This window comes from Manihot esculenta, chromosome 16 (assembly GCF_001659605.2).
Source record: "Manihot esculenta cultivar AM560-2 chromosome 16, M.esculenta_v8, whole genome shotgun sequence".
NCBI lineage: Eukaryota > Viridiplantae > Streptophyta > Magnoliopsida > Malpighiales > Euphorbiaceae > Manihot > Manihot esculenta.
In genome coordinates this window covers 29,721,267-29,729,958 of record NC_035176.2, presented here as the reverse complement: position 1 = coordinate 29,729,958, position 8,692 = coordinate 29,721,267, and the positions used below count along the sequence as shown (strand labels likewise).

The following is an 8,692-nucleotide window of genomic DNA, read 5'->3' as shown; positions in this document are numbered from 1 at the left end:
TTAATATTTCTATTTTCAACAATTTTTTTTATTTAATGAGGACAAAATGAGACTGACAGATCTTTTATTTATTTTAATCTTATTATTTTTCACATATAAAATATTAAAATTTAATAAATATAAAAATTAATTTATAAATATGAAAACTTATTAATAATTACAATATTTAAGCATCAATTTATAAAAATTACTTTTAATAAAAATATAAAGTTTAAAGTAAAAATTATTTTATTAATCATATAAGGATTAATTTTAATTAAAAATATAAAATATACAATAAAAATTATTTTATTAATCAAACAGATACCAAATTAAAATGCAGCTTGCATTAAGCATTAAAAAAGTCTTACTTTGCTGGCAATATAAAAATGTAAAATTTTCTTGTAAATGCAGTAAATCATAAAATAATTTTTTTAATTATCCTTAATAATAATCTAATAGTTACAAGATTTTAGCTAAAATTTTAAAATTTGACAATAAAACCAACCTTTCTCTAATTCAATATAGCAACTATTATTAATAAAAACCTTTTAAAATGTACTTATATATCATGTCAAACAAATAACTTGCACATTCATTATACAATAAATATAGTTTATATTAAAAAATTGTTTTTAAAAAAACAAACTTAATTGTATATTGTTGAAATATTTTTTTATAATACTTATAAAATATATTTACTTTTTAAATATAAATTTTGAATTAAAGAAACTTTTTCTTTCATTAAACAATTTAACATCCGGTTGAATTATTAGGATAAGCCCATACCATAGAGTAATAAGAGTCGAAATTAAGCATTAAGAATTTTCATCATCCTAAACAAATACCAGTTTTTTAAGATATATAAATATATTTTTTTCTTTTCGAAAAAGGAGGAGAGTTTTCATTCTTCCTTTTCAACAGAAGCCAAAGCCAGTTTAGTCTTCAGCATCTCTAAAGGGAGTCAAGCCTCGCATGTTCAAACCACATCGTCAACTGAACGGAAAGAGAATAATTGATTGTATGAACTTGATGCAAATGGGAGGAGAAGAGAAAGAAAGAAAGAAGAAAAGAAAAAGAAAGAGAAGGCAGGGACGTCGAAGAGAAGAATAGTACGTGCAAGGAACTCCACAGAAGAAACTTGCTTTACAATTCTAATTGGAAGAGTGAAGCAGCAGTCAATTTATATTCAAAGACTTCATTTATACTCAACGTGCCTGAGGTAACTCCACCACAAAATTCCGTGATACATGAAACACACGAAAAAGACAGACTAAGAGAGAACTGCCATCACATCGGAAGCCCTTAGTGCAATGTAGATGCTACCATCATTTCCCTTGAAGTCATTCCCTGCATACTTTGAATACAAAACTGTGTTCCCCGGGGATAAGGACAGAGGTTTCCTGTTGCCTTCCTCATCAAGAGGTCCAGGTCCAACTGCTACTATCTGTTTTATGCAATCCACAAAACATTAGACCAACACATCAACACCTAATGCATTAACAATGAAATCTCAAAGATGCCTCTTCTTACAGTGCCAATTGAAGGTTTCTCTTTGGCTGCCTCTGTCAGCAACAAGCCTCCAGCAGTCTTCTCCTCAGCCTCAGCTACCTGCAATGAAATCCAAACAATAGCAACAAGGGCTTCAGATGAGGTTGAGAAACACTCAACACACAGCAGAAGGTGAAACTGAACGATTTTGTTTGTCCATTGCCAACTAACTTTTGTCACAGCTATGGGAGTTGGCAACTAATAAGATTTTATTACTACAACATAGAAAAAAAAATAAAGCGTATCATAAGGGATGGTCAACCTTTATGAATACTCTATCATTCAAAGGCTTGAGATCCTTGATATCATCCGTCTCAAGTACACCAACGATATCATCTTCCTTCAATATAAGATGACTTGAACCGTTGAACTCCACCTCAGTTCCTGCATACTTGGAATAAACAACCTGGGTGCCAGTCTACACAAACAGAAGCACATAGCAAGTGAATGATTCAGTAATGGATAACAGACAGCAAACAAATAGGAAAAAGGACTTGGTCCATAAAAGGTGACCTTGATAGAAATGTCCACTTTGGTCTTCCCAACTGTCTTCCCCTCTCCAACAGCCACCACCTCACCTCCTTGAGGCTTATTTTGAGCAGAGGTTGGAAGTAAAATTCCACCATCAGTCTTCTCCTCTGCAACCTTAACCTTCACCAGCACTCTATCACCCAAAGGCTTAATCGACGTGTACTACATAAATTAAAGACAATTGTGTAAGAGCAGCTAGAAATATCTCAAATAACATGGCACCATCAACTGATCACAGACATAATTGAGAATAACATAGAGAATCCGACTTCCAAGGATATTAGAGTTTTAATCAATTATAAGCTACCCACTTCAATATGAATCCAGAAGCCCCACCGCAAAAGTTACTGAAGCCAAAATTCAACAAATCTCATTTGCCCAAAGCAAAATAATAATCCGTAAACAACCTAAATAGACGACAGAGCGTTGCTGTGGATAAAGAAGCTACCTTGGGGGAGACCACAGTAGCAGCTTTCACAACCAAGCCCCGGAGAGACCGTTGGGATACACCACCTGCCTTCAGAGTACCAAAATTTGCAAGCTTGACAGTAGAAGGTCTCAACCCTTCAAAAGACAAGCTCCTGACTGAAACCGAAACTGAGGACGCTCCGAGCTGAGCTGCGGCCATTTCTGGAACCTAATCCCAGAAATCAAAGCAAAAAATTAACAGATTAAAATCCTCCAAAAAAACAAAAAACATATTACTTTTATAAAGAAAAAGTACCTTAGATTACAGGGAGTAACAGTAGAGTGCTATTATGCGATAAAATTGGAAATGAAGATAGATCAAGGAGAGTCCAGAAGATAAAATAAAACCCTAGAATCAATGAATTTTGGTTTGAAAATGGGTTTTACGAGTTGATAAGAGAGACTTCTAGAATTATGTTGGCTGCTCTCAGACCTCAGTATTCAGCTCGTAAAACGGGCGGGTTATTCATACCCGTTGAGAGATTGACGGAAACCGGACGATGGAGACGCGAACCAAATCCGCTAGAATATTCTGGATCTGGAAAATTTTTGGGCTTATGATTTCGATAAACAAATCAAATCAACCGAATGGATCTTTTAGAAAAAAAAAAGCCCAATAAATGCTCTCCCTTCCCTTGAATTCAAACAGCGATTTTCCAGGGAAATTATTAGCTGCTTTCTGGAACACTATTTCATGTGATACACCATACCAACTATATTGTAATATATTATTAAATAATTTACACTTACCTATTAAATATATATTACTACTAAAATATTTATACTTTACTATTTAAATTTATTAAATTTTATTTTATCAATTTATTATAATATAATTAGTTTATAGTACTATTTCAATAATACGTGTGAGGTTTACTATTTACACTTTTCTACTCCCTCAATTTTATATTTTCATATATATTAAAAAATATAATTTTTTATTAATTTTTTAATTATATTCCTTTTAAATATATTAAATTTTATTAAATATAAAAAAATATTTTAAAAAATAAAATAACATTAAATAGAATTATAGTAATCAATTTATATATTATTATAGTATAAAGAAGGAAAGTGGATTATATCTTTAAAATAATTTAAAAAATAGATAAAAATTATAAAATAAAGGAAGCATATAAAAAAATTATACACTATATTTTTAATAAATTATAATATAATCTACGAAATTTAATAAAAGATACAATTTAATTCTTACTTTTAGTAATAAATATTTAGTCGCTTAATTTTTATTTTATTTATAAAATAGTTATTTATTAAACTCATAGATTAAATTAGCTTAAATTAAAAAATTAAATTATTATAAATATTAAACTATACACTATTTTTGAAAAATTATAATATAACCTATGAAATTTAGTAAAAAATACAATTTAATACTTACTTTTTAGTAACAAGTATTTAGTTGCTAAGTTTTCCTCTTATTAACAAAATAAGTTTTCTATTAATTTAATTACAATCAACCATAAATTAAAGAAATTAACTTAAATTAAAAAATTAAATTATTATAAATATTAAAATTATGACTACTAAACTATTATAAAAAATAAAAAATTAAAGATTAAATTGTTATTATTTAAAAATAAATTTTAATAAAAATACTATTTTGTTAAGAAAATCAACTTTAGATATTAAATCGCTTTATCATTAGAAAATCAGATATTAAATTATGGTTTTTGTCACACTTCATGAACTATATTATAACTTTTTCTTTTCTTAATGATCAAATATATACGTACATACTTATATTTTAATATTTTTTGTAATACCCGGCTAGATTCCAGCATCGGAATCCCTACCTTCCGGCGGAATCTCCGTTGGAATATGGAATTTTGATGATGCCAGAGTCTTCTAGAGGGGTAAAATGTGATTTCTAAAATGATTTTTACTGATTTCATAGTTTTAAATGAAAAAGATTTGAGTTTTGAAAAAGAAAAGACCAAGGAGGTTTTGCCAGGTTCGGCCGCCGAAAGTGAAGTTCGGCCGCCGAACATGAGTTGGTTTTGGGAGCGCTTTTGGCCTCCGAAAGCTATGTTTGAACAAACCAGGTTCGGCCGCCGAACCTCAAGTTCGGCCGCCGAACATGGGGGTGTTTTGCTTGCACGTTAGGCCGCCGAAGGAGGTTTGGCTGGCCACCTATAAAAGCCCCTCAGACCGAAAATGGGCGAGTTTTCTCCCCATTCTCGAGCTCAGGTGTGTTCATGTCCTCCTCTAGTCGTTTTCTTGCTTTTTCTTCAAATCCTTCACGTTTTATAAGCTATATGGTTGTTTTGAAGAGTTTTAAAGCTTGGATCAAGGTTTGGAGAGCTTGGAGACTTTAAGAGTTTGGGTTCTCCACATCTCAAGTTTTGGGTCGCACCAACCCTCGATCTTCAAGAGGTAAGTGTGGATCTATGCTTTCCTTTACGTTTCATGAAGTTTTAAGATGGTTTTGATGGTTGAGTATGGGTAGATATGCATGTTAGGGTTTATGTGGGTTTTATGCCCAATGTTTGATAATGTATGTTCATGTGATGTTTGTGTTGGGGTTTAAGTTAGTTTTCGAGCCCCTTGAGCATATGGGAGAGAGTATGCATGATTGGGAGAGAGTATGTGAGGTTTGGTTTGTTTTGATGGTTTTGGCCTATGTGGGTCATAAACTATCTATGTATGCTTTAGATGTTGTTTTTGGGAGTTTAAGCTTGTTTGAGCTCCCTTGTGCATGGTTAAGGATGTATGCATGTGTTTGAGAAGTTGGATGCTTGTCTTGGGGTGTATGGAAGGTTTGGGAGGCTTGAAATGCACAAAGGCTGAGTTCTGGATGAACTCAGGTTCGGCCGCCGAAGGTGGTTTCGACCGCCGAACCTGCCTGAGGATGCATGGTTTGGCCGCCTAACCTTGCCCCCGAAAGTTGAGTTTTGGCTTGAAAGCAGACTTTCGGCCGCCGAAGGTAATGTTCGGCCGCCGAAAGTGCCTGACTTTCGTCTCTGGAGAGAGAGTTCGGCCGCCGAAGGTGCCGCCGAACCTGCCTGACTTTCGTCTCTGGAAGGGACCTTCGGCCGCCGAAGGTGCCGCCGAAAGTGCCCTGTCCAGCCTTTTCATGAATGTTTTCTATGCATGTTTAAGTGATGCTTTAGGGGGTTTTTGGAGAGTTGTTTATGAGTTGTTTAGAGTATGTTTGGCACCTCACTGGAGTCCACCTGTGTAGGACCGGACCCGAGGAACCGAGGTGTTTAGCAGTGTTAGCTGCTTCAGAGTTAGTCCAGAGCTAGCCAGAGGTGAGTGGAACTAACCCTCATGTTTTAAATCAAATGTTTTCAGCATGTTCAAGCATGTTCATGCATCATGAATACCATGTTATGCAATAGGTTGTTTGCATTAGAATTCACGAATATGATGCATTGCATAATACGATGATGATGATGTGGATGGATACTGGATGATCCTCTAGCCCTGAGTATGATATGACATGATATGGTATGATATGATATGGCATGTACGATATGATATGAGATGAGAAGCCCAGGCGTGGCCGTATCGCCCCTGGCATAAAGTATGAGAAGTCCAGGTGTGGCCGTATCGCCCCTGGCATAAAGTATGTGAAGTCCAGGCGTGGCCGTATCGCCCCTGGCATAAAGCATTGTTGACTTGTTGTGGTACGAGATTGATATGTAGAGGGCTATTGGTGACAGATTCATCCTTGAGGTGATATATTTGTGATGTGACGCATTCCATGATAGCATACGTTAAAATGAACTGTTTTCTTTTATGGTTTCTGCTCACTGGGCTTTTTAGCTCACCCCTCTCCCCTAACCCCAGGTTTGCAGGGTCAGAGGTAGTTCAGGAAGACGACAAGATATGGTTATGGTCATGTTATGTAATAGAATAGCAGTGGACATGATGTAACGTAAAGTTTTGTAAGGATGTAAAAGAGTTATGTTGTAATATGACATTATGTTATATGTTCAGAGTTATAGTATTGTGCTTGGCCCGAGTTGGATAATCCCTTTGTACATGAATTTTATTTTATGTTGTTTCATGTGATGGACCGAGTTTGACATAGGGTATGCTGACCCTAGGGGTTCTATGAGTTCAGTCATAGTGCATACACAGGTCAAGCGGGTTAAAGAAAAAGTTTACAGTTTTATGTTTTAAAGTTTATGCTTATGTTTGATCATGTATGGGATTATACCAGCTATACATGATGTATGTTAGGCTTGCTACGGGTCCCAGCGACCTTAAGTCGATCTGGATCCTAGCGCCGGTAGCGTTCCGATTTTCGGGTCGTTATATTTTTATTTATTAAATAATTTAATTTTAATTATAATTTAATAGTCACTTAAATTTTAAAAATATTAACTTTTAAATATTGATGATCGCTGGATTTCTTCACTCCGGTCTAAGACCAGGCTCATAAATATAGTTGAAGGCTTATAAGTCTCACCCAAGAGTCAAGTCCGGCCTGCTCAGCTGAAGGACCAGAATTCACCAAGATTTATCTATCCGATCGGCCCAACCTTTCGGCCCAATAACCAGGCCCCCACTAACTCAGTCTTAACCCCATCTTTCAGCCCGGTCCGGAAGAGGAAAAGTGGCCAGCCCGTCCGACTGGAAGGTCCACCTGCAGGTGTACCAGGTGAGAATTAAATGGCTGTTACACGATCCTCTTGTACGTCCATATCCGCATGGAATAAAAGGAGAAACACTCTCCTCACAAATGAGCTTTTTGCTAAGTTTACAAAACTGTTGTAAAACCCTATTTTTCTGGATCTCATATCATTAAATGTGAAAAAAAATATTTTAAATACTTAAATTTAAAAAAAAGCTTTTAAATATATGTTTAAAATTATAAATTTAAAAATTACTTTTATATACAATTTTAAAAGTAATATTTTTTTAAAATTTAAGTGTTTATTAAATTATGATTAAAATTGAAATTTCTCATAAATAAAAATATTAAAATATATATATACAATTATAGATTTAGCATTTTCCATTAGTCATATGGTGTTAATCCACTTTTACAGAGAATGTGACATTCAACTAAAACTTTTTCAATATGGGCAATAAAATTCGAAAACCTAATCTATTGGGTAAAGTCTATTTTGGTATTAGTCTATTTTAGAATCTTTTTAAAATCGAATATTTGCAATTTTATTCAAATTTTTAAATTTTTACAATTTAATTTTGAAGAAAAGATTTGCAAAAATTTAGCTGAAGACCCATTTTCTTTGAAATTTCTAAAGATAGTAAGTTTGAGCTCAAATAGTCATACATTTATTTTATAGAAAATAATTTTTATTTAAAAAATATTTTTTATGAAATATATTTGGGAATAAAAAATTTGGGGTAGAGAAATATTTTTCTTTAATTTTCTTTTTTGGTAAAGGCAAAACTTAGATATAAATTTGGGGAAGACTCAACCAACATAAATCAATAAAACAGTCTAGCCTTTTAGAGTCACTGGTCTGTGTTTGGTTTCTATAGAAATCATATATATTAAGGCTCTATTTGTTTTATAGAAACATATTTTTTATATTTTCCATCATTTATAATACTTAAAAAAATTAATTAATAAAAATAATTTATTAATTAAAGAAAAAATTAAATTATTTTAAAAAGAAGTAAGTCATCTTTTACATTTTAAAAATTTTATTAATACATTTAAATATAAATTTATTAATATATAATTTTTTTAAAATTAATATTAAAATTAAATAATAAAAATAAATTATTGAGAGATTTACAATTTAGCCATTGGGTATTGCCATTATTAACAAGTCAGTCCCTATATTTTTAGAAACCTATTAAAATATCTTTATATTTTCTTTTCGTCAACGAAATAGTCATTACGTCATCTTTTCCGTTAAAATTAGATAAAGAATGAGAGAGAATTTTTAAAATCTAAATTTACCCTCAAATAAAACCCTTTATTTAATTATTGAATATTATTATTATTAACAAGTTAGTTCTTATATTTTTAAAAATCTATTAAAACGTTTTTATCTTTTTTCATATCTATTAAAACGTTATTATCGTTTATTTCCGTCAATAAAATAGTACCTATCATTTCTCATATGTATTAAAACGTCTGATACGGATCCAATAGGACAAATTTCTAATAATGGTGTGGAGCAAACTTATATCATTCCAATGGATTCAGAAG

The 8,692-nt window shown here is 32.5% G+C and overlaps 1 protein-coding gene across 1 annotated transcript; it reads right to left on the bottom strand.

Moving 5' to 3' along the window:
* Window positions 1-1,137: 1,137 nt before the first annotated feature.
* LOC110602851 (20 kDa chaperonin, chloroplastic) lies at window positions 1,138-3,133 on the bottom strand. Its single transcript, XM_021740432.2, has 6 exons — window positions 2,786-3,133; window positions 2,510-2,698; window positions 2,044-2,223; window positions 1,793-1,948; window positions 1,513-1,590; window positions 1,138-1,426 (listed from the first exon to the last, which is right to left on the bottom strand). Exons 2-6 carry the CDS (start codon window positions 2,687-2,689, stop codon window positions 1,253-1,255), a joined length of 768 nt encoding a protein of 255 aa, XP_021596124.1. The 5' UTR covers window positions 2,690-2,698; window positions 2,786-3,133; the 3' UTR covers window positions 1,138-1,252.
* Between the last annotated feature and the right edge of the window lie 5,559 nt (window positions 3,134-8,692).

What these genes read in the sequence shown, in the direction of transcription:
- LOC110602851 (XM_021740432.2), bottom strand. Translation starts at nt 2,689, where the DNA reads ATGGCCGCAGCTCAGCTCGGAGCGTCCTCAGTTTCGGTTTCAGTCAGG. An exon ending in CTACTGTGGTCTCCCCCAAG is followed by an intron (nt 2,224 to 2,509) that starts GTAGCTTCTTTA and finishes TAATTTATGTAG; the next exon opens with TACACGTCGATTAAGCCTTT. An exon ending in AGAAACCTTCAATTGGCACT is followed by an intron (nt 1,427 to 1,512) that starts GTAAGAAGAGGC and finishes TGCATAAAACAG; the next exon opens with ATAGTAGCAGTTGGACCTGG.